This window comes from Scaptodrosophila lebanonensis, unplaced genomic scaffold (genome assembly GCF_003285725.1).
Source record: "Scaptodrosophila lebanonensis strain 11010-0011.00,11010-0021.00 unplaced genomic scaffold, SlebRS2 tig00000118-arrow-arrow-pilon, whole genome shotgun sequence".
Classification (NCBI taxonomy): Eukaryota; Metazoa; Arthropoda; class Insecta; order Diptera; family Drosophilidae; genus Scaptodrosophila; species Scaptodrosophila lebanonensis.
In genome coordinates, this window is record NW_022060578.1 from 301,161 (window position 1) to 326,100 (window position 24,940).

The window sequence follows — 24,940 nt, forward strand, 5'->3', positions numbered from 1 at the left end:
ATGGTTAATTACAATAATTAACTTAGTTAATATTACCTACATCGTGCCCTTAACCTGTTAATAATAGAGCAAATATAAAAGTAATGTTCAGTTAATTGAATAAACAAAAAATATTACGATTTTGTAAGAATATGGCATATTTAAGATACTTTTCGTCGACCGGGTTGTGTTGGGTTGTGTAATGTTCATCACTCTTTCTCTTCAAAATCTGTTCTTTGTCGATTTAATTCTTAGACGGTTTTTTTGAGGCTTCGGTTGTGTCGAGATTCAAACAAGAAAGGAATGCTAAAGTCGAGCAGGCTCAACTGTTAAATACCCTGTACTTCCCACCAAAAAAGAAAAACTGAACAAAAATTTTTAATTAATTTTAAAAAATTAATGTTATTAAATTATTTAATTTAATTAAATACAAATTATGGTCAGCGATTTTATTAATGGCTATAACTTTCTTCAGAATTGACCAATCATGATGAAACTTATCAAACGTACACATAATCCCTAATCACGTGCCAAAATTCCAAGAATTACAGGAGTTATGAAAAACATGAATTGCGGGGAGTGGGGGGGGATGAATTAAACTCGTCCTTTCTTTGGATACCAAGTTTGGTTTGCGGGAAGTGAAAAATGTAACAGGCAGAAGGAGGCGTGGCAGACCCCAAAAAGTATATATACTCTTGATCAGCATGACAAGACGAGTCGATCTAGCCCTGTCTGTCTGTTTGTCCGTCCGTATGAACACGTTATGTATGTACGCTATACGAGTTTGTTTTATTTTTTTTATTTTCCCCCCACTTCCCCCTATGAGGGTTTTTCCGTAACGCCGTTCGTATAATCGCCTATATCTCAGAGACTATATGACCTAGGGATATCAAATTTAAAGTCCAAGATGCCTTATGTGAATACGCAGAAAATGTGTATTTTGGAATTTCCCTCCCACCCCCTTCTCCCCCGCAAAACGCGGGGTATAGAGAGTATATAGAGTACGAGTATATTGGATTTGCGGGAGGTGGAAAATGTAACAGGCAGAAGGAGGCGTGGCACACCCCGTATAGGTTCTTTATCAGCATGACAAGACGAGTCAATCTAGCCCTGGCTGCCTGTCCGTATGAACATCCGGATCTCAGAGACTATAAGAACTAAAAACACCAAATGTTGTAGACATATGAGTACGCTGTACAGGTATATATACTTGTAGTTAATACTTATGTGTCCCTTTGTCAAGTTTCATCATGATAGGCCAATTTTAAAGGAAGTTATGGCCATAAGTGTAATCTCTGCCACCAAAAGCCACATAAGCAACAAGCCCGATATAAATATGTACATTGTATTGCAACTGTACAAAAGCATTTGTATACGCTGGTGTATTTGTGTATCCTGTACCCAAAGGGTAAAAAAGTATTCTAATTTTATGCAAACGTATGTAACACACAGGGGTGGGGGCGAATGACTGTCTGTATGAACGCAAGAATTTTAGGAAGTAAGAGAGCTAAAATAACAAAACTTTCTGATGTACGCCTGCCCGTTTGTGTGTTCTTGTACAGCTTTACCCACTAAATGTATAACAAATGATACAAGCATAGAGGGTGCATTCTGTCATTTGTCTTGAGTTTCTTCAACGTTTCGATTGACAGAATATCTATATTCTCTGATTGTTTGTATCATGGGATGTGCATACACAATGTTACAATGTTACAATGCATATTGTCCGAAGCTGCTGTGGCTGGTTTTATACGGTTTCTGGTTTCTCATTGACGGACAAGATTTCAAGTAATTTACTATGTTTAGGCGAAATTGGCTGTGTGAATACACACATACATATGTACATATTGTTGTTTTTAATTAACTAATCGGCGAATAAACATATCATGCGCATATGTTTTCATTCATTCAAGTAAGGGCCGCGGCAATAGACAGAACAGCTTATTCGAATTTCATTTCACTCCTCCTTAGAAAAAACATCGGCAGCGTAGATGGATGCTAGATATCTGCTGATCTATTTTTGAATTATGTCGCAACGCTAACGAAAATAAGTAAATAAAATTTAAACTAACAAACAATTAAAAATAAATCAAAATATTAACAAGAAAGGAAAGCTAAAGTCGAGCCGGCTCAACTCTTAAATACCCTGTACCACCCCCCCAAAAAAAAATTAATTTAATTCAATTAATTAATTAATTTAATTAATTAACAAAATTAAATATTCAATTAATTAATTAATTTAATTAATTAACAAAATTAAATATAAAATATTCCATACATTTACATCAGAATCGTGTCTATGCGTCTTTGTGTACTTGTACATATATATGTACAAGTATGTGTGCATTGGGCCTGGTTATTTGGCAATAACTTTCTTTATAATCACCCTATCATAATGAAACTTGGTATACGGATAACTGGATGTGTCTTTCAAATTATTTCAAAATTCCAAGAATTACGGGAGTTATACAAAATCATGAATAGGGATGGAGTGGGGGGGGGGGGGGGGTGCATCGGGAAAAATGAACAATCTCGTCCTTTCTCGGGCTCAGGAGAATCTGTATACCAGACAGATGGACAGACAGACGGACAGACAGACGGACATGGCTATATCGACTCGGCTTGGCATGGTGATCAAGAATATACAAGGTGCGTTCCAAAGTGCACAGGACTTTTTATACCCTGTACCCAAAGGGTACAAGGGTATATTAGTTTTGCGCGAGTGCACATGGAACACACAGAAGGAGGCTTGGTAGACCCCACAAAGTATATATATTCTTGATCAGAATGACAAGCCGAGTCGATATAGCCATGTCCGTCTGTCTGTCCGTCTGTCTGTCCGTCTGTCTGTATGAACGAAAGGATCTCCGAAAGTATAAGAGCTAGAATAACCAAAGTTTGTTCATTTTTTCTGATCCACCCCCCCACTCCCCCCCTATTAACGATTTTCTATAACTCTCGTAATTCTTGGAATTTTAAATTTGGTAGTCACATTAGGTTAGTGATTATATATCCGTATACCAAGTTTCATTATGATAGAATGATCGGAAAGAAAGTTATAGCCATATAACCAGGCAGAATGCACACATACATACATATGTACAAGTACACAAACACGTATAGACACGATTCTGATGTAAATGTAAATGTATGTATGCATGCATGGAATATTTTATATTTAATTTAGTTAATTAATTAAATTAATTTAGTTAATTAATTGAATTAAATTAATAAATTAATTTAGTTAATTAATTGAATTAAATTAATTAATTAATTTAATTACTTTTTTGTGGGGTGGTACAGGGTATTTAAGAGTTGAGCCTGCTCGACGTTAGCATTCCTTTCTTGTTGAATCTAGTGCCCCCTGGTGGCGCTATCTATATGTCGACTGGTGCGTTAGAATGTGCTATCTTTATCGATTGTCATGACATTTCATCGATTGGAAGTGAATTATTGCGTTTTAAGTGGTCGTGGTCGCCAATCAAAATTCGTGATCACCGAAAATTCCATCGAAACTGTGCGTGAATTCATCAAAAATCAGCCGAAATCATCATTGAAATTGATTAAATAGAATTGAACATCTCCAAAACATCGATTTATCGCATTTTGACCGAACATTTCAGATTACGAAATGTGTGTGCACGGTTTGTTCCGCATAAATTGACTGACGACCAAAAATTGCTCTGAATCCGTCTCATCGATCGACGCTTGTGACCGATTATTTGACTAAAAATCACATTTTAACCATTAACCACTCGCCGTATTCACCTGACCGTGCACCGGCACCGTGCGGCTTCTACCTTTTCGGAAAAATGCATTTGCCCATGAAAGGAAAGAGTTATGCAGACGTAGAAGCCATTCAAAAGGCTTGCACCGGCATACTGGCGGCGATACCGGCCAACGAGCTGAAACACTCGTTCGACATGATTTTGGATCGTGCAAAAAGCTGTATTGAAGCAGGAGACTATTTTAAATAATATACCCTTGTACCCTTTGGGCTTAGTGCGAATGTATATAACACAAAGTACAAAGTGTACATATTCTTAATTAGTAAACCGTCACCCCCCAGAACTCCAGCCACAAATACCCATAATGACCCCATCACAAAGTTAACTTACTTACGATATTTTTTATTTTGTTATTTAATTTATATGATTGTTATTTTATTTATTTTATTCATTAAATCTCGAAAAATGTAATTCAAAAAATAATTTTATAATGGGTTTTTTGTTTTTGTCGGAGTGGGTACAGATTATTTAGGAGTTGAGCCGACTCGACCCTAGCATTCCGTTCTTGTTTCAAAATTAATCTATAATTCAGACTTATACGAAAAACGTATTTTAATAGAAGAAGGTAAAGGCGGGTGTTCCAATTTCTAAACACTCTGTACATATGTATGTATGTGTAGAATAATTAAAAACAAGAGAGAACGCTACAGTCGAACAAGCCCGATGGTAAAATACCCTGTGATCTCCACAAAAAAAGAAAATTTAAAAAAAAGATTGAAAACAAATTAAATTAATTAAATTAAACAAAAACAAATAAAAAAGCTAATGTCGGGTGTCCCGACTTTGAAATACTCTGTACATATGTTTACAATATTTATAGAAATTAAAAAAAACACAAGAAAGCAATGCTAAAGTCGAGCGAGCTCAACTCTTAAATACCCTGTACTCCCCACCAAAAAGGAAAAAAACGAACAAAAAATTTAAAATCATATTTATTAAATTATTTAATTAAATTAAATACAAATTATTCAGAACATATATACGATAGTGGAGACATGTTCAGTTTCAACAGCATAAATTTACATCAGAATCGTGTCTCTGCGTGTTTATATGCGGGTATGTATGCAGCACAAAGTTGAACCAAAGCAGCAACAACAACAGCTGCGGGCAGCGCCGCCGGCAGAGCTGCAGGCAGCGCATGATGGGTTGTATCAGAAAAAAACACCAACTAGCTATTGTACTTGCTGAGATCGTTGCGCTAATACAGGCAAACAGACGGACAGACAGGCAGACGGACATGGCTATATCGACTCTGCTTTTTATTATGATCAATAATATATATACTTTCTGGGGTCTGCCACGCCTCCTTCTATATGTTACATACATTCGCACAAAACTAATAGAGCCTTTTACCGTTTGGGTACAGGGTATAAAAACTTAGAAAATTTAAAAAACTAAAAACACTAAAAATTGTAATTTTCAAAAGAAATTTTAGATTGATAGATATTCAGGGAACATTGCTCAGATCTAAAGATTTTCTCAATACACCGGCAGATCAACCGAAATGGCACTCTATGTTATTATCTCAAATATTGAGAATTCTCTCAAAATCAAAGAATATTGCACCCTTGTAACCTTCATATACTTGTATATGTGCTCAAAATAATAGAAGTGCTTTCATAAAAATTTAGTTCGTTCAAAAAATGTATGAAATTGTGTTTTAATAAACTTAAAATAATTTGTATTAGTAAGTATAGTATATTAACAAGTAAATCATAAAGAAATAACAACAAATTCTGGTCATATAACAATTTAAATAATTTTTTTTTTCAAAACTTCATTAATTTGGTCGCTCAAAATAATAGTAGTGTTTCATTTGTTGGCCTCTTACGTGTCCCCACGGATTCAAATAATACGGTTTTTATTTTAATTACTCATATTAGGGCTTTCTAAATAATATTAGTATTTTATAGCATAGCCTTCGTGTGCAAGAACTGCAGCACATCGCTTTGGCATGGAGTCCACGGGATTGTGGCATCTTTGAGGAGGAATGGAGCTCCAAGCATGTCTAACTGGTTCCCAAAGCTGTTCAAAATTAGTTGGTTTACGCTTGGCAACTTCCTTCTTCACATCGTACCATAAATTCTCAATAGGGTTGAGATCTGGAGACTGTGCCGACCATTCTAGTTCATTGATCCTGTTAGTTTGAAACCATTGTTGGGCAACATTACTTGTGTGCTTCGGATCATTATCCTGCTGGAATACCCAAATTAGTGGCATTTCATCACTGGCATATGGCAGGATAGTATTCTGCATTATATGCACATAAAGGTGGCGATCCATGGCATTCCGGATACGTGTTTTACGGTTTTCGTTGTGAATCGAGGGTGCATTCAGTGTTTGGTGACCGCCTAACATACTGACGAGACCCAGTTCCACCATAAAGCGTGATTTTCGATTCATCTGACCATAAAATGTTTCTCCATTACTGCACTGGCCAATCAATGTGGTCTTGTGCAAATTTAATTCGTTTTGCCAGATGTTTTTTTGTGAGACGGGGCACTTGCCTTGGACTCCGAGCTGCCAAATTATTTTGCAGTAGGCATCTCCGTATTATTTGTGTACTAGTATGGAGATTTCATTCATCTCTTATATCGGTAGAGCTCGCAAATGGGTTCATCCTAAAGTATCTCACTACAAGGGTCGCCAATTTATCTGACATAGCGCGAGGTCTTCCATGTGCTTCAGGGCCTGGGATAAATTTTATAGCATTACACACCGTTGTAGGAGAACAACCTACTATATTTTGGACTTCATTGTAAGTTTTTCCCTCAGATATATATTTTTGAATGAGTGCACGTCGTTCAGGAGTGCAGTGCTTGGCTCTACCCATATCAGAAAAAAAAAACAAACTAAAATGTGTATTGGAAACTATTGTAAACTATTAAAAAATAATAGAACTTACTATTAGCAACTTTTCGTGAGCTTAAGGAGCGACGCACTTAATATTTTTGGAATCTTTGTGCAAGCACTACTATTATTTTGAGCGCGTAGAATAGGGACTAGCTGTGGAAAATGCAAATAACAACAACAACAAGTGCACAAAAAGCTCAAGTAAAGCGTCATTTTATTGTGCTCTTGTTGAAGATCACATAGGTAGAAAGAAAGGATTAAAATTGAAACGAAACACAAAAATACGAACGTTGTGAAATATATCACTACTATTATTTTGAGCACAACTAGTTGTAGTTGGGGTCCTCCACAGCATCCAGAAACGTCGTGGCACCCCGGACCAGATGGACATGGCTATATCGACTCTCGTCTTGTCATACTAATCAAGAATATACATACACATATGTGTGTTACATACATTTGTACAAAACTAAATAGTACACCATTTTAGCCTTCGAGTACACGGTAATTTAGGTGTTGTGTAAAAACAGCAGCTCTTATACATACATATGTATTTAAAAGAATGTGCAGTAATATTGTACCTTGAACATACATATATTTGTACAAAAGTATGTCAGGCATGAGATATCTTTCAATGTTTATATACATATGTATATATGTATATAACTTGAAATTTAAATTGAAAGCCCTTAGCCATAGTCCACCACGAAGTTGATCACGTTAAAATATATACAAATAATTAAATAAAATGCTGATAAACTGTAGGAGCATTTTTAGTCGCGAAAGCAGAAAACGGTTCAACGTGCCGGCCCAGTCAAAGAGCAAAAATCACTTGGGACGCGCGTGCGAAATTTATGACGCAAAACATACATATGTACATACATATGTACTATAAACACCCATATATATTTATGTATCTACAGGCAGCCGAGATTGGACCAAGAAATACTGCCAGAAAATTATTAATAATTATAAAGTTTTTACCCAGAATCCATTGTACCGATCACATAACTAAAACAAGAGAGAACGCTACAGTCGAGCAAGCCCGACAGTGTAATACCCTGTACCCAAGTAAACTTCCGTCACTGAGTTATATGCGCCCAAAGCAGCAGCAAAAAGAGGAAGAAGAAGAGCGAACTTGTTGCTGCAGTTTGTGGGGGTTGTACTGGCGAGAATTTGTTTCGCTAATAACTTTTCTTAGAATTGACAGAATTGAATAAAATTTTGAACAACAGTAGATAATTATTTATAAATTATGTGTGCAAAGTTTGGTTTAGGACGCTATTGACGAAATTCTGTAGCGGGGGAAGGGGGGGGAAATTAAAAAAAAATAATAAACTCGTCCTTACTCGGATCTAGGAGAATCTGGATGCCATATTTGGTTATTCTAGCTTTTATAGTTTCTGAGATCCTCGCGTTCATCCAGACGGACAGACGGACGGACAGACGGACGGACATGTCTAGATCGATTTCTCTCGTCATGCTGATCAAGAATATATATACTTTATGGGGTCGGAGATGCTTCCTTCTGTATGTTACATACTTTACACAAACCTAATATACCCTTTTTACCCTACGGGTACAGGGTATAAAAAATGTTTATTCAACTCTATACTACATACAAGTACATGCACACACATACCCAGACAGTCTCCACTTTCCTATGCGTTGAATATTTTTCGGTTCATTATACCCTGTACCTGTAGGCTAAAAAGGGTATACATATTATTTGTGCAAAGTATGTAACAGGCAAAAGGAATCATCTTCGACCCCATAAAGTATATATATTCTTAATCAGCATGATGAGACGAATCGATATAGCCATGTCCGTCTGTCCGTCTGTCTGGATGAACGTCTGGATTTCGGAGGCGGCTGAGCCCCATTCAAAAAACTTGGTTTGTAGGCTCTTCTAATATCCAGGCAACACATTTTGAAAGCTACATTAACCAAACTGTGCACACGTAATTTTAATACAATTACATACTTTTGTTTTAAATTTCATCCACATCAATCAATTCCACGAAAAGTTATTATGGAAACAATATCACTCCAGTACTACGCCCACAAAGTTCAGCATGTAGTTTGCTCTTATTCTCCTCTTTTCTTCTGCTGTTGTCGAACATAACTCAGCGCCGGAAGTTTGTCTGTGTACAGGGTATTTCACTGTAGGCCTGCTCGGCTTTAGCATTCTATATTGTTTAATATTAACTATATATTCAATTTTTCTTTGAGCAGGCCTCGTTTTCTCGGAACAGATGAAAATAATGGAAAATTAAGAAACCGTAAGAAAATGGTTCCTAGCGTATATGTGAATGTATGTATTCACATGCATACATATCTACTCTAAACGTAAATTTGTATTCACACGTGATACATTCGTGTTTTCTTTCTGCTTACTTACTAGTCCATCTCGGAAGGCTTTTGTTTTCAAGGGGAAAAGTGTAAAACAGCTGTGAAATGTAGAATGCATGGATGCAGAAAGCTTACATACACACTACTTACAGATAGTATTATGTGTAGAACGCGAATGTGGTGGCAGTGCGAATCTTTAATACCCTGTAAACAGCTTTTCCTCCGCTACAGCCATTGGACTATAAAGTCTTTGTTTTACAATTATTTGTAAATCTTAAGATTAAACACCAAATTTTCTATAGATATCTGATAAAACGCATTGCCTTAGTTTTATTTACAGTTCAAGCAAAGAGGAGAAAATGTTACTGCACCCAAAAAACGTACCGTAACGTTTCATAGGATAGCCGATTTGGATGAAACTTGAAAAAAGGGCTTATGTGTTTACAGGTCAAGTTTCATCATTATATGTCAATTGTAAATAAAATTAATATAATATATATATTATATTATATAATTCATTAATATAATCCTTTCTCGGGCTTAAGAAAATATAGATACGAGATCCATACTGACAGACATACATAGCTATATCAACACATCGTACTGATCTAAAATACATATACTTTAGGGGACTTGACACACCTTCTCGCATAAACTAGTATACGTTTTGACCTTGGGAACGGGGTATAATTAACAAACATTAAATATTATTTTAAAAAAAAGTATAGTCATGCCCAGGCACATATGATAATCAACAAATTTTTCTATATTATATTAAAACATGTATGTTAATAATAATAATATAGCTAGAGTATAATTGCTTCGTCTTTGAAGAACAAAAGAATACATAAATTTGAGTTTCTTTGTTTTCTTCCTATCTATAATTAAGTGTATGTTAGAACTCCAGCAGATCAACAATATAAAACATAATAATACAAAGCTTGAAGCATTTGTTATTTTTGTTTGTTTATTTTTCAAGTTGCGATAACAGTAAACCCGTTTTTATCAACTGTTTTGTATTCAGTTTATTCTTTCTGGATTCATATACATATAAGCAATAATACTAATATTAAATTAGTATCAAATACTTGAAAAGTTTGTTGTTCAAATTTAAGTTCCTATGATAAATAAAATGTGGAAGCTTGTGCGGCGGTTAGTAACATAACACCCTTTAGGTCGATTCTTCCAAGGCCAAAAGTACTGATGAAGAGTTTATTATTAAATTCTTTCCACGATACATTCGTATACTTAATATACAAACACACATATGTACATATGTGCAAACATATGTACATATATACATACATACACGTATAACCCGATTAGCGTGCGCGAAAAAAGAATACTGGCGTACATGAAAAAGATTGCGCTTTTTGTTGGCAATTCCAAAACTTCCACTTCTAGTCATGATTTATTACTGCTTGATAATAATGGAGCTGATAACCTTCGAAATAGCTGCCACCAAACGGATGCACGCGTTCTAACCACCAATGGAGAAACTTTATAGAAAAAACTATAAATAACAAAAACTTTCTTCGAACATTTTGAAATTTTTTATTGTACAATCAATTATCAAGCAATCAAGATAATGTAATATACGCAGGATATTGTAAATGCACATAAGTACATACATACATGCATGCATGTAGCACCTAAAGGGAACGTGCGAGAGCGCCAAAAAATATAGGTATTTTAGCTTGATCATCTAGAATAACCAGCACTTTGCTGAATTTGTTTAGGCATATAGGAAGTTTTTTAAAATTTTTACTTTATGCAAATTTCATCATCAGATAAACAAGTCTCACCATAGCTCGATGGGCCTGCAGTTTAAGACAACAAAAACGTGTTTTATGTTATAAAAATAAACATCATATATTTAATTTGGATTTTGTCAATAATCAAGAGTCTAGGCGAGGGAAGATTAACATTTCTTTTTTCCTGGTAAGAGATTTTGCACATCCAGAAGATTGAAGAAAATTGAAGAATAAAAATTGCCTACAAACCAAGTTTTCTTAATGTGCTCGCTAAGCCGATTTTAAAATACAATCAAATATATGTAAATGCTACTCGCAAATAGCAAACTTTGAATAAGCCGGCTTAGTGAAGTTGACTGGATGTAAAAATTAATGATGCGAATTAGTAAGATCAGCGACAAAAGAGCCCATTTCTTCAACAAAAATAAAATAAAAATAAAGTGGACAAACTATCTACGTATACTTAAATACCATACATAATACTTGTTTATACAGATATATATTTATATACATGTATGTACTCGCATGCGTACATACACGTATATGTATCTATAGTATAACAATGACAACTACATTCAATAATAATGGGCAAGAAATGTTCAAAAAATACACATACGTTGCTGTAAATTAGTTGACTTCAACAATTTTTTATTTATTTCGTAATGTGATTTTAAATAATTTAATTTTGTATGTAATATATATTTTGAATATAGATATGAACAAGAGGCCGAATCTAAAACAAAACGATCCTAATTTATAATTATACAAATACACATCTTGATTATAATAATTGTAATTAATAAATGCATTTGAGTGTATTTTCAGTGCCAACAAATTACATAATTAAAATAATGTGTAACTGCGTGATATTTTTCATTCATATCTTTTCCTTTCCATTTCACTTGATTCACTTAAATCCTAAAAACAATGCTCCCGCCCACTCTTTTTTGTCTTTTAAATAACAACAAAACCTATTACTCAATTTATAAAAACATTGGAATTTTACGATTGACCGACTATTTCCAGAACGGCTAGATACGCGCGTATACTATTTATACATATACTTATGTATGTCTGTGCACAGACAATATATATGTATGTAGGTATGTATGTATGGGCATATGCAACAAAAACCAAATTCCAGCTGTTGGCACGGTCGAGAGAGCTGTTATCAACAGCTGTCTATTCATTCAAAATGCAAGTGCGGACGAGTGCGTTGCAGACGGCGTACGGATCGCAGTTGGAGCTGGGCCGACGGTCCTCAAAGTAGCCTTTACCGGCAGTGGCCACGCCACGAGGGATACGAACACTGACGGCCCGGTTAGCTACCCCCCATGAAAACTTATCAATGCTGGAGGTTTCCAGCCTACCGACAAGTCGCCGCTCATTATCTTTGCCCTCCTTTGGATCGTAGGCCTTGATATGGCGCTCATGCTTCTTGCTCAACTTCTCGATCGCATTTTCAATGACCTTAATGCCGCCTTCTGCGCGCATAGCCTTGGTGGAAAAATTTGTGTGGGCCCCCGCACCGTTCCATTGACCCTCCATTGGCTTAGGGTCGAAGGTAACTACAACGCCGTACTCCTCAGCAATTCGTTGAAGAATGTAACGCGACACCCACAGGTCATCACTAGCCTTCAATCCATTACTGGGGCCCACCTGGTACTCCCATTGGGCCGGCATCACTTCAGCATTGGTGCCGGCAAAATCGATGCCAGCATATAGGCAGGCAATTGCATGTGCCTCGACAAGATCTCGTGCATACACACGGTCGGCACCCACGGCGCAGTAGTAAGGGCCTTGAGGTGCAGGAAACCCATTGTTTGGCCTAGGTTAAGAAAAATGTATGTACAATAATTTGTCAGTCTAATTTAATAGAGTATACGTGTTCATACATACTTGTATGTATATGCAAATTTATTATTTTAAAAATAAATACTTGTTTGAAATCAGCTAAAATGTAAGGTAGTTACAAAAAAAAAATGAAACGGTTACAAAACATGACTCCGCTACCGTATTGCGAACAAAATATACGTTTCTATCGGACCAAAAAGGAGACGTATATAAATAATTTCTTACCAGCCAAAGGGACGTCCGTTCACATCAAGCAGTGTATACTCCTGTTCGATGCCAAACCAAGGCTCTTCATCCGCAATTTTTTGTACAGCAGCCTGGAAATCAGCGCGCTTATTTGATGGGGTGGCCTTACCATCTGCATTGTATGTGTCGCACATCACAATAATGTCCTTTTGGCCTGGCTTAAATGGATCCCGGTATATGGCACGTGGCTTAAGAGTAGTATCGGAGTTCTCGCCATGTGCCTGATATGTGGAGCTGCCATCATATTGCCAGTCGGGTAAGTCTTCTATAGAGCTCGGCACTTTGTCGAGAACACGGTCCTTTAGCCGTATATTCTCACCAGTGCCATCAATCCAGAGGTAGGTAGCTTGCACTCGGTTGGGCGGCGTTTCCAGGTTACGGTAACGCTGGAGAATGCTCTTGTCCAGCGCCGTATTGGGTGAATGTTTCAGGAATTGTGACCTCGCAACACTCGACGTACGCATTTGGCGCAACTGCTGCGTAACATTGGGAGTCAGTTCATTCTTCAGGATAAGTGCAGCTATGCGGAGAGCCATGTTGATTCTTCTTGTGGTGATATATAGATTTGCACCTTTATATTAAGGTAATAAATGGTCAATATTGAAGTAATGTATGTGACTGCATGTGCTTTGATTCTCGATGAATGTATGTACACGTATGTATGTATGTATGTACTAAATGGAAATCTCAAGGACAATTTAAGTACGTTTGACGAAGGTGTAGATGCGCACAAAGCACCGTTTCAAAACTTCCACATTCAGCTTGCAATTTTGCACACTTTTGCTCGCCTTCTGTTTTATGTAATTACTTTCAACGCATGCTTCTGTTTAATGTACTTTCATTTTGCATTTTTGTTGTTTTTTGCGCTACTCTGTTTTTCTTTGTCAACTTACAATGCACTTGCTGGTATTCACGACTTTCAGTAAAATATGTACTATTTTAGTTTCGAATTTAGTTTGATCGCGAAACTGCGCGCTTTATACTCAATTGCGAAACGAACGTCCAATCCATTCGAAGTTTGGAAGGCTTGTGAACACACTTTGTACGACAACATTCACTTTTCTCGTTTCGCTCATCATAGCGAGCTATGCTCGATTTTTCCTTATCGCATTTGCAGTCGACAAAACAGACAACACAAAGCGCCAGCAATAATAATTATTTATACTGTTTAAATGTTAAACCAAGAGAGTACTCTCTTTTTCGTGGTGGAATCTGGCCAACGTCGTGGAACATTTTTGGCGCGGAGAGTTTAATTATGTTTGTATGTCCACATATAAGTTAACATATACATACGTATGTAGCTTTTTGTATTATACAAAAATATTCTCTTAACGGGAAAACTCTCCAAACAGAAAATCCACGCATTTGGACATACATACATATACATACATACAAATTCAAACAAGTATTTGTGTACAGTAACAATTGGATATATTGAGCATCCGATTAACCATACGTGAGTTGAGTTGAAATATAAAATAAAGACAAATATGAATATTAAACTAAGGGAAAGTTGTATATACCCCACGTACATATGTACACTAATATCGTACACAACTTTTAAATTTTCATTTTATGGTATCTTGCAAATCGTTTTTATACTCCGTACATGAAATAGGTTTGCGGGAGGTGAAAAATGTAACAGGCAGAAGAAGGTATGGCAGACCCCGCAAAGTACAAGTATATATGTATATTATTGATCAGCATGACAAGACGAGTTGATCGAACTCTGTCTGTCTGTCTGTCTGTCTGTCCGTCCGCATGGACACATGGATCTCAGAGACTACAAGTATAAACGATAGATACATAAAATTATAATATTATTTGTTTTATTTTTTCGATTTTCCCCCACTTCCGCTATGGGGGATTTTCGAAAATGCTTATATCTCTGAGATTATACGACCCAGGGACACCAAATTTTAGTCCAAGATGCCTTAGAAGAATACGCAAAATTTGTATTGTGGAATTTTTGTCCCTCCCTCTCCACCATAGAAATTAGTGATAACTCCCATATTCTGCCATTGACACAATTCCTATGTGGAATATGGTAAAATGGATTTTCTTAATTTTTGTAATTCCTATAGTTATTGTGCACATATTTGTTTTTCTCGCTATATTGCCACATCAAGTGCGTTTCATTGGGATCACAAATCATATAACACTTTCTTCTGATTCAAAGTAGCCTGTACTAAGACCCCTCAGGAAGAAAAATGCAAGAGCAACAGTTCAAACGGCTGTAAACGGCGCATGCGCGCTCTTTTTCAATCTTCGCTTCTTGTCAATCTTTCCGCTCATACTTACATACTTGTATATGTAAACTTTAAATCCATATAAGCATACACATTCTCACTCATATAGATGGTACAAAGTTCATTCCACGATGTTTTTTATATGGGATTGCTGCAAGCAAAATTACTTTAGCATTTCTTTATCAACTGTTGACAACATAAACATGCATATATACAAACACATATGTACATACATATGCAAGTATCAATTTTATTATTCGAAAGCAATGACATCGCGATAAAGGCTACAATTAAAAGCAAATGTTCTTATTGAGTTTTAATTTATTTTTCCTAATTATTATTGTCCGTTGGCTTTTTGCATATATACAGACATACAAGTATATACACGTACATGAATATATAACTTATATATAAGTTGAGATATGTATCGGAACTAGCTCTACACTCAGAGTTCAGACAAATGTAAATACAATTGTGACTAAAATTGCGAAATCTAAAAATTTTTTCATAACCGGTGGCTGTATTTTTTTTTAAATAGCAACATTACGCCATAGTGCTGCCAGATGTATCGAAAAACTGGGCTATAGCGCCATCTACCAAGCATAAACATCAAACTTAAAAAACAAGAAAGGAATGCTAAAGTCGAGCAGGCTCACTCTTAAATACCCTGTACCACCCACAAAAACAATATTTTTTAAATTTAATTAATTCAATTAATTTAATTATTTATTAATTATTATACTCTGTACATGAAATGTACAGAAGTATATTAGGTTTGCGGGAGCTGAAAAATGTAACAGGTAGAAGGAGGCGTGGCAGACCCTACAAAGTTATATATTCTTGATCAGCATGACGAGACGAGTCGATCTAGCCCTGTCTGTCTGTCCGTCCGTATGAACACCTGGATCTCAGAGACTATAAGAGATAGAGTCTATACGAGTTTGTTTTATTTTTTTGATTCCCCCCCCCCCCCCCCCACTTCCCCTCTATGGGGGTTTTCCCGATTTTCCATTCGTATAATCGCCTATACATTTCATGTACAGAGTATAAAAAGTACTAGAATGCTGTGGTGCAGCAACGCAAGCCGGAAACGCTAGTATATTATAAGTAGGTAAGTATTTCAGAGACAAGGTGCACAATAACGTAATTTGTAACCCAATGACACAATGCGCGTCGACATGTACGAGAACGTCAGTTTTTTTCCCACCCATGGTATTAGTTTCCAACTAGGCGGCTTCGTTCGATGACCAGTTCTAATTCATATGAAGTAAATAAGGTGTTTCCCAAGCTAACAGCTTCACCATAGGACTGTAAAAAACAAGAATATAATTCTATAATTGAGCGGGCACAACTTATTTGAAAATTAAAATAAATAAATGAAATTAATTTGTTAATAACAGGAGGAATGCTACAGTCAAGCAAGCCCGACAGGGAAACTCCCTGTACCAATAGCACGGTAACAGGCGCACATGAATGAACAGCAAGTAGACCAGCTTGCGAAATTGAAAATTGAATGTAAGCAACAACTGATTTAGTTGTGGTATGAAGATGCGTCCATGAATTTAACGGTACGACCTGAAATGCAAACAACCTTGGTGTTCTCCTATTGGTCATATTTCACAACAAATAACTGCACGATCCTTATAGTAAAATACACACGCAATCATCAGCCGTTGATTTGTCTTCTGCTTATTTATGCCTGGTAGGCTTTGATTTATAAGAGTCGCCGTTTAGGTTATTTAATACCTTTTCAAATTTTTCGGAAACATAAACGAGTCGTTTGCTGGTCTTAGGAGAAAATTTAGCAAACTTTGATGAATCAAGCTCCTATACTTGCACTCATACAAACGAAAGGACTTGCGGACAGAGATGTATACAACGGTTTGTCATACTGATTAATAATACATATGTATGTACATACATACATAGTACATATGGGTTTCGTAACTAACAATTAACAGCGTCGGCTGACCACAACAATCTGACTTGTAGTTTAGATAAAGTGGTTACGGGTTTCATAAAATTAGAAAACACATGACACGGTAACGTGCAATGGTGTTTTGTAAAGACCAAAATTCTTGAGATTCGAGAATGTTTACAAAGATGCCAGTAATGTCCTACTAATGCGAGTCAAAACGTGGGTCAAGAGAAACCTTACAAGCTCATAAGCGAAGTCGTTTTGCCCAACGCCTTCCATTAAGCTCCAATATGTATAATCACTACTCATCAAAAGCAAAAAGAGTGTATTCGATTTGTTCTACACATTAACAGCGTCGTTAACATACTGTTGTTAGAGTGTGAATGTGGGGAATTAAAGCACCATATCGAAATGTCTGTTGCAGAAAAGAGAAAGATATATAGAAATCTCCCCGTATATACAAGCTATGCCACCGAGTTCTGTTATATGGCTGTAGAGTGCAAGTTTACCAAATACTCTCGGCAGTTGCGATCGCGACGTGAACGTGTCAAGTCGGAAGGTTTTCAAGCGGGTTGCGAAGTGTTGCGCAGTAGGAATCGGGTGGAAAATTTATAAAAACGGCCCACATCAGCAAAGCGGTGGTGGAAATGTAATAGAACAGAGGCAAAAAAATCGTATATACGCGCACACAACAGCTGTAGGCTGAAAAGAAAAATTAAAATTACTGCGCAACTTACACACGAAACCTGTTAATGTTAAGTTTTTGATAATTTTTCTGAAATATTTAATTTCTTAATACTAGCGTCCAAGACGACGTACCAAAATGGTCGAGAACGAAAATAAAAACCTGTTAAATGATAACAGATTGGGTATAAGTGGAAATGGCAGCGCTGCTCAATTGAAGGCACAGATAGTGCCTGCGCAGCCCAAAACATTACAGCATTTGCCGAAAAGACCCGCTGTTGACTTGGGGTTCCATAATTTAACATATCGCGTGAAGGAAGGCAACCGAAGCAGTAAGTTTAATATTCAACTTATGCACATACATATGTACACATGTACATATTCATGTGTACAAATGTTCATGCATACATGTGTATGTGTGCGCACTCCTTAAATTTGTAAACTATTATCTATTGCTTAAATTAACATCTTTTATTGTTTGCACTTTCATACACCTAACATTTTAAATTTCCCATTTATATTTGTTTTTATCTTCCCCTCGTTCTTTTACTTTTTCATTGTCGGTTTCTTTGTTCTCGTCAATGTATGAACTACTCACAAAGTACATACATATGTACATATGTATATGCATGTAGCAGCGTTGCCACACAGTTTGTAAAAGTTTTGTGAGACTTTGAACTGTTCAAATTGGCCTCTGTACCGTGATTAATTACTCTCTTTAATATTCAAAAATATAACGTACATACTAAATAAACGAATACAATGACATGCCCGTCAGTTATATTTGTAAATGTTGATGAATATACACGTACTTTAGACAGAATGCTGTACTTTATTGATATCCGCATTTACATCTACACATTATCTAGTTGCTAACAGATGTATTATATATTCATACATACATATGTTTGTAAATCTGTATATTGAACTGTGTATATATACATGAGATATGTAAGTACATATGTATATTCATTTGCTGGATTTTGTTTCGCTATTTAAAATGACAAGCAGTGTCTAACATTTTGTAAAAAGGTCTTACACTGATTGACTGCTGACATAGCCTTGAACTTAAAGAAGGTGAAACGTGCACGTATTTTTAAGAAATGGAGTCTTGTAGTGTAATAATAAATTTTTAAATTACTGGTATTATTTTAATGTGTGGCCTTTGTCTAAAAAATTAATTTTGTATAATTTTTTGAATTCCTAAACTATGAAAGAGTTTATTGCAAAAACACATTTAATATAAACCATACATAGATTAACAAAGTCAAATTCATAAGATCTGCCTTTTTATATTAACGCTATTTTCTGTACATACATATGTACATACGTGTATGTACACAAAATCTAAGCCTACTTTAGCATTCATTATAAGCATACATATAAATACATATATGTATTTAATATGTACATGTAATACCTAAACATGTAATACCTAAACCCCATCGGGCTTTTTGACTGCAATAAGCACTAGTTACTTGAATTACTTTTATATATTTAGATACATAAGTTCATATGTATGTACATGCATACTCGTATAATTGTACTCATCGTCCATGTCTCAACACTTGGTTAAGCTTAAAGTTATGAGGTTTTATTACCAGTTTCAGGTTGGTTATACCTGACTGCTGCTTATTTGCTTGCTACGAGACTTGTTTTTTATTTCCCCATTTCAATGCTGTGTAGTTTAATGAGAAATAATTACGTTTTGAGTCCATTCGAAGCGCCCTGCACGACTATTGCTAAATTCATTAAAATAAAGCAACTATAATTCATATAACTTAGTAGGATATTTGTACTTACATACATATACATAAAAACGATATTTTGTAACTTCAATCGAAACACTGTTCAAGAAGCTTCAAATTATCTCTATATCTCACATAGGCTATATCAATTTAAACATTAATAGTTAATAAGAATATTTTTAAATAAATACCTAAAATACCTAAAAAGCGAACACTTTAATCGAACACAACATAATGTGCCGGTGTTTTGCTTCTCAGCGAAAAACTGGTTTAAAAATATTTACACATGTTTCTAAGTTTGTAGCATATGTGTTTCCGTATGCTTACTCATTGAGATGTACCTCGGCGTCGAGAAGCATTGCTAACCAATTATTGCTGTTTATTATGATTTCTTTGACGGTTTTAAGTTGATTTCAAGCTCGCACACATCTCAGTCGCTAATATTTTAAATTAACATTTTTCGTCCCAAGGCATGTGCAAAAAAAATTTAGAGTTTTTGTGGCCAAAATTTAAAAAAGATGCATACTATATTTTATTTATGGAGTTACCTACCTTGCAATACCTACAAACATGTTATTGTCAGTGATACAGACAGTTGTAAAAAAATTAACCTGAAATCGATGGATGACTAATCATTTTGTTAAATTTTTTGTTAACAATTTAAAGTCAATGGATATGTGGTACACTCATCTTATACCCAATCCAAAGTCTCTGGTTTTATTAAATATATACAAACGAGTAAATAAAAAAACTATTTTTTATCTTCAAAAACAGATGCCAAAACAATACTTAAAGGTGTTAGTGGACGGTTACGTTCGGGTGAGCTTACTGCCATTATGGGACCATCTGGGGCAGGAAAAAGTACGTTACTCAACATTTTGTCTGGCTACAAGTAAGTTATAACATTTCTCTATTCATATTTCATGTATGTACGTATACGTACAATTAGCGTGTTTTCTACAAAGCTTTTAATTTAACTAAGAAGCTTCCTATGACTTGATAAGTATTTTTGCTCACAGCGTCGCTCCGTAAACTTGAACCAGAGAACTTTGCACTTTGCACGACAACAATAAGCGTAGTCATTAAATTTCAGTGACACGTTTGCACATTACTAGAAACGAAATATTTACACCACAATAATAACGCACACCTCTCTATTATCTTTATTAGTTTATTAAAATATTAGTAGCCTTAGCGCTTTTTTGTTAAATAAAAGGCAAGATAAAATGACTTATTCGTTACCAAGTCGGTTTTTGTTACGAAAAGACCAAAAGTTATTAAATAAGTATAAATTGCATGTTCCCTCCTAATAGTAAATGCAGAGGGGCCGTCATATGTAAAATTTGTTTGGCCTATTCATTATTGAACGCCAATATTTAGTTAAAAGCACAAATGAAATAAATCCCACAATAAAGCCCGCTCTTCTAATATTGGTACACGAGTTTATTATACATTTATTTACCCAAAGGGTAAAATGGTATATTAGTTTTGTGCGAGTGTACTCAGAAGGATGCGTGGCAGTACTTGTACCCCCACGAAGTACATATATTCTGGATCAGGATGACAAGTCGATATAGCCGTGTCCGTCTGTCTGTATTAACGCAAGGATCTTAGAAATTATAAGAACTAGAATAACCAAACTTGGTATACAGATTCTTCTGAGCCCGAGAAAGGCCAAGGTTGTTAATTTTTCGCGATACAACCCCCCGCCCCCCAACGAAGTATACACATATATGTTATTCTTGATCAACATGACAAGAAGACGTAGCCCTGTCGGTCTGTCTGTCCGTATAAATACTTAGATTTCAGAGACTATTACATCTAGAGACACCAAATTTTAGTCCAATATGCCAGAAAAAGAATTTTCTGCCCCCACCCCCCCCACACACACACACACAATTAGTGATTTTCCATAACTTCCGTAGTTCTTGGCAAATTTGGCAAATATGTTCTGTTGTGATTATATGTACGTATGCCCAGTTCTTGTTGCTGCTAATATTAGCATTATTTAATAATGGATATATATATATATATATACAAACATATTTCTCTTCACAGAACGTCGAGTATTGAAGGCAGTGTCACCATGAATGGTGCCGAGCGTAATATAAGTACATTTCGTAAACTTTCTGCATACATAATGCAGGATAACCAATTACACGGGAATTTAACAGTGCAGGAAGCCATGTCCGTTGCAACAAATCTAAAGCTGAGCAAAAAGTTTACCAAACCAGAAAAAAATTCAATGGTGAGTAGATGAATTAAACATTTTACAAGAACAATTTAATCATGATTCAAAAATATTTCCGATGCATTATTAATCGTGCGATCATTCCGTAAATAAAAAAACAACCTCTAGGGTGATCTTTCCGATTTGTTTTTATAATCAATAAAATAATTCTAATCATCTAATTTCCGTTTTTTTCAGATTGATGACATTTTGCTGACGTTAAGTCTGAGCGAACACCGCAATACCCTTACACGAAATCTATCCGGTGGCCAAAAGAAACGTCTGTCTATTGCTTTGGAGCTGATAACAAATCCGCCTGTAATGTTCTTCGATGAGCCCACCTCTGGGCTGGACAGTTCGACATGCTTCCAGTGCATACATTTACTGAAGATGTTGGCCGCTGGCGGTCGAACTATAATTTGCACCATACATCAGCCGTCAGCACGCTTATTCGAGATGTTTGATCAACTCTATACTTTAGCGGACGGTCAATGTGTGTACCAAGGCAGCACAAGACAGCTGGTGCCATTCCTATCTACACTGAACCTTGAATGTCCCAGTTACCACAATCCGGCGAGCTATGTTATCGAAGTGTCTTGTGGTGAACACGGTGATCACACACGAAAGCTCGTCGAGGCAATTGATAACGGCAAACGCGACATTCGCTCGTCGGCTGACTATGCGGGACTGAAGGCGCGCAATGATCTAATTAAGGTTCAAAACTTGAAGGCCATTTTAGACAAGAATGATGCCTCCAACGTCAGTGGAAGCAAATACGAAGATAACCTAACTTTAAATAATGGATTGCTCAGTGGCATGGTCAACGACATTGTGAAGACGAACCCAAGCAAGGTTCTTGTAAGCACTAATGATAAGGGTGATTCTATGATCGACGTAGAGAAGACGGACAATTGTACAACAGCACTGCTATCAGCTGAGATTACTTCGCCTGAACGTTATCCAACATCGCAGTTCCATCAGTTTTGGGTGGTGTTGAAGCGTACATTATTGTTTAGCTATCGAGATTGGGTAAGATATTAAGGAAATTTCATTTTTATAATAGAAAACCGTAAAACTAATCTTATATTACTTATACGTCTTAGACCCTCATGTATTTACGTCTGTTTGCTCATTTGTTGGTTGGATTTCTGATTGGTGCCCTTTATTACGATATAGGCAATGATGGTGCTAAGGTTCTTAGCAATTTGGGCTTTCTATTTTTCAATATGTTATTCCTAATGTACACCTCCATGACAATAACTATTTTATCATGTAAGTTTTTATGAATATATTTGCTGATATTTGATACTTACTAATTGTATGGTCCCCAGTCCCACTTGAGATGCCTGTGCTGCTCAAAGAGAATTTTAATCGATGGTACTCACTAAAATCATACTATTTAGCTATCTCTGTTGCAGATTTACCATTCCAGGTGCGTTTAATATTATTTTATTGTGTACTGTTTATTAATACATTGCTTTCAATTTTTAGGCCATTTTTTGCGTCATCTATGTTTCCATCGTTTATTACTTTACTTCCCAACCATGGGAACTGCTACGTTTCTCCATGTTCTTATCGGCATGTCTACTCATATCTTTTGTTGCGCAATCTGTGGGGTTGGTCGTGGGAGCCGCGATGAATGTACAAAACGGGGTGTTTTTAGCACCTGTCATGTCTGTCCCGTTCCTGCTATTTTCCGGATTCTTCGTTTCTTTCGACGCGATTCCAGTGTATTTGCGATGGATCACCTATCTATCCTACATTCGATACGGGTTTGAAGGCACAGCATTAGCTACTTACGGCTATGGACGTGAGAAGTTGAAGTGCTACCAGGTATATTGCCATTTTAAATCACCGATGACCACGCTGGAAGAACTCGACATGGTGAATGCAAACTTCACCCTAGACATTGTGGCACTTATTGTGATTTTCGTGGTTCTACGTATTTCCGCATATCTCTTTTTACGTTGGAAATTGAAGACTACGCGCTAAATTTATAGCCTTACCTTTTTTCGGTCCGAAAAGCTTTTTATACATTTATAATGGAGTATTCTGTATTCTTTTTGGGGTTTTTATGTTTATATATTTGATGTCTTTAATTAGATGGCATAGTTGTAAATACATTTTTATTTATAGTCACGTAAGCTAACATCGATCAAAAGGTTTCATAAACATGTAACCTGTGAATAAAAACAAATATTTTATATATACATATGTACATATGTATGTACATGCGTCCATAAATACATACAAACGAGTACGTAAAAGCTTTCATATTTATGTATACATATGTATAATTACATTGTCAGTAAGTGTGAGTACTGGAACTAATGTCAAAATTTTTTATCCGTTTTGTTTGAATTTTGCGTGCCAACCTATGTAGGTTAGGTTGGTATAGGTAGGGTAGTTGGTATTACCCACCAGGGTTGCCATTTTAGCCTTTTTATAGCCTGTACCCAAAGGGTAAAAGGTTATACTAGTTTTGTGCGAATGTATGTAACACACAGAATGCGGCGTGGCAGATTCCACAAAGTATATATATTATTGATCAGGATGGCAAGACAAGTCGATATAGCCATGTCCGTCCGTCCGTCTGTCTGTATGAGCGCAAGAATCTCAAAAGGTACAAGAGCTAGAATTACCAAACTTGGTAATTGGAAATCGATTTTGGTAGTTACATCCAGTAAGTGCTTATGTGTCCGTCTGCCAAGTTTCATCATGATAGGTCAACTCTGAAGAAAGTTATGGCCATAAATAAAATCGCTGTCCATGCTTGCCCGCAGTTGTTGTTGTTGCTGCTGCTTTGGTTCAACTTTGTGCTGCATCCATACACGCATATAATCACGCAGAGACACGATTCTGATGTAAATGTATGCTGTTGAAATTGTACATGAACATGTACATTTAGTTAAATAATTTAATTAATATATTTTTTTTTCAATTAATTAACATTGTTTTTTCATTTTTTAAAGCCTGCACCCAAAGGGTAAATGGCTATACTAGTTTCGTGCGAATGTATGTAACACACAGAAGGCCGCGTGGCAGACTCCACAAAGTATATATATTATTGATCAGGATGACAAGGCAAGTCGATATAGCCATGTCCGTCCGTCCGTCTGTCTGTATGACGCAAGGAGAGACACCAAATTTTGCACAAAGATGCCTTATGTACAGCTGTTGACAAGTAATTAGCAACGACTAGAATCGAAGGGATTTTTCGACTCTCATAATAACTACAGTTGGTCTAACGATACCTAATCACCACTTATCTCTTCTTTAATTATC

At 36.1% G+C, this 24,940-nt stretch overlaps 2 protein-coding genes across 4 annotated transcripts; one reads left to right on the plus strand and one right to left on the minus strand.

Annotated features, from left to right (window-relative positions):
- Positions 1-11,507: 11,507 nt before the first annotated feature.
- On the minus strand, positions 11,508-13,875 carry LOC115628623 (glutamine synthetase 1, mitochondrial). The gene is made up of 3 exons (XM_030524811.1): positions 13,720-13,875; positions 12,806-13,397; positions 11,508-12,554 (listed from the first exon to the last, which is right to left on the minus strand). The coding sequence occupies exons 2-3, from the start codon at positions 13,360-13,362 to the stop codon at positions 11,909-11,911; spliced, it is 1,203 nt and encodes a 400-aa protein (XP_030380671.1). The 5' UTR covers positions 13,363-13,397; positions 13,720-13,875; the 3' UTR covers positions 11,508-11,908.
- Positions 13,876-17,524: 3,649 nt separating this feature from the next.
- On the plus strand, positions 17,525-23,865 carry LOC115628622 (ATP-binding cassette sub-family G member 1). Of its 3 annotated transcripts, none has more exons than XM_030524808.1 (8): positions 17,525-17,642; positions 17,796-18,009; positions 20,200-20,317; positions 21,484-21,673; positions 21,854-22,684; positions 22,759-22,927; positions 22,987-23,087; positions 23,147-23,865. In XM_030524808.1, exons 2-8 carry the CDS (start codon positions 17,817-17,819, stop codon positions 23,645-23,647), a joined length of 2,103 nt encoding a protein of 700 aa, XP_030380668.1. In that variant the 5' UTR covers positions 17,525-17,642; positions 17,796-17,816; the 3' UTR covers positions 23,648-23,865. The 3 variants fall into 3 exon arrangements, with proteins under 3 accessions (XP_030380668.1, XP_030380669.1, XP_030380670.1); XM_030524810.1 differs by having other exon boundaries at positions 17,538-17,544; XM_030524809.1 differs by having other exon boundaries at positions 17,533-18,009.
- The last annotated feature ends 1,075 nt before the right edge of the window (positions 23,866-24,940 follow it).

Bases quoted from the DNA above. Each gene is read 5' to 3' on its own strand.
- LOC115628623 (XM_030524811.1), bottom strand. From the start codon at position 13,362: ATGGCTCTCCGCATAGCTGCACTTATCCTGAAGAATGAACTGACTCCC. The intron at 12,555-12,805 runs GTAAGAAATTAT...TTCTTAACCTAG, and splicing joins AACGGACGTCCCTTTGGCTG to GCCAAACAATGGGTTTCCTG.
- LOC115628622 (XM_030524808.1), top strand. From the start codon at position 17,817: ATGGTCGAGAACGAAAATAAAAACCTGTTAAATGATAACAGATTGGGT. The intron at 22,685-22,758 runs GTAAGATATTAA...TATACGTCTTAG, and splicing joins TGTTTAGCTATCGAGATTGG to ACCCTCATGTATTTACGTCT. The intron at 22,928-22,986 runs GTAAGTTTTTAT...TATGGTCCCCAG, and splicing joins GACAATAACTATTTTATCAT to TCCCACTTGAGATGCCTGTG.